General features: G+C 64.5%; 1 protein-coding gene across 1 annotated transcript in view; it reads left to right on the top strand.

The window, feature by feature from the left end:
* Positions 1 to 1,153, top strand: part of LOC105310485 (cytosolic endo-beta-N-acetylglucosaminidase-like) — a gene marked incomplete at its 3' end in the record, with an annotated part of 4,367 nt that extends 3,214 nt beyond the window's left edge. Inside the window, exon 4 of the mRNA XM_011386659.2 lies at positions 1,050 to 1,153. Coding sequence (XP_011384961.1) covers positions 1,050 to 1,153 — 104 coding nt within the window. The remainder of the gene's footprint in view (positions 1 to 1,049) is intronic.
* Positions 1,154 to 1,210: the final 57 nt, after the last annotated feature.

Here is a 1,210-nt window from a genome sequence, read left to right as displayed (position 1 = left end):
GGACGCCAGAGTCCTATTGCATGCTTCCTTTCACGGGCGGCTCAGGGCTAAGGACCAAGGTGACACCCTCAGTTTGGGAGCTGCTAGTTTAATCACTAGTGAGGTTTTTCTGGCAAGGCAAGTCCTGTCAGCAGTGAGGAAGCAGAAAGGGGGTGCTGGGGCGGATGCTCCCGCAGGGGTGTACGTGTGGAGTGAGCCTGTCTCCAGGGCCGGCACTCTGTCCCTTCATGGGTGCCATGAGGCGATCTCACTGACGAAGCATGAATGATTAAATTAACCCCATGTCTGGAGACCCTCCCCCTGCTGTAAGTCTGGTAACCGAACTGGAGGTGTCAGGAGAGGGAAAAAGGTGTGGCCTGGGAGCCCCACCTGCAGACCCCTGCCTGCCTGGCTGTTTAAAGCGGTAGCGCCACTCCCGGCCATCTGTGGGACTACAGGGATGATCCCGAAAACCCTGGAGTGAGGCTGCGGGGCAGAGTGGGCAGCTCCCACCTTCCCTTTCCAGGCCGGTGTGAAGCCCACCTGTGTCTGGGTGTTGCTGTGGCCCGCCCAGCATCCTCCCGCTGTGTCTGGGCATGTCCCGGGGAGCCCCACCCCGTGTCTGGGTGTCTGGGTGTCTGGGAGTGGCCCACCCACCCAGAATCCTGCCCCCCCACCCCGTGTCTGGGTGTGTCCCGGGGAGCCCACCTGTGTTTGGGTGTCTGGGAGTGGCCCACCCACCCAGCATCCTCCCCTCCCCTCCGCCCCCAGTGTCTGGGTGTCATTGTGGCTGCCGGCCCAGCATCCTACCCCCAACCCCCCACCCCCTCTGTGTCTGGGTGTCTGGGTGTCTGGGAGTGGCCCACCCACCCAGCTTCCCCCCGCCCCCAGGGTCTGGCTGTGTCCCGGGGAGCCCACCCCGTGTCTGGGTGTCATTGTGGCCTGCCGGCCCAGCATCCCACCTCTGCCCCCTCGCCCCCTCGCCCCCTCGCCCCCTCCGTGTCTGGGTGTCTGGGTGTCTGGGCGTGGCCCACCCACCCAGGGTCGCTGCCTGGCTGTTGTCTCCCTAGTCGCTGGAGCTGATCCGGACACACGGCTTCTCAGTGGCCCTGTTTGCGCCTGGCTGGGTGTACGAGTGTTTCGAGAAGACGGACTTCTTCCAGAACGAGGACAAGTGAGTCCTGCCTGGCCTGGGGCGTGGATGGGCCCATGGCAGTGAGGGGCCTCGGGT

Source organism: Pteropus vampyrus, unplaced genomic scaffold (genome assembly GCF_000151845.1).
Source record: "Pteropus vampyrus isolate Shadow unplaced genomic scaffold, Pvam_2.0 Scaffold4503, whole genome shotgun sequence".
NCBI classification, from domain to species: domain Eukaryota; kingdom Metazoa; phylum Chordata; class Mammalia; order Chiroptera; family Pteropodidae; genus Pteropus; species Pteropus vampyrus.
The sequence above is the reverse complement of the archived record's forward strand: the minus strand, read 5'-3'. Positions and strand labels throughout refer to the sequence as shown.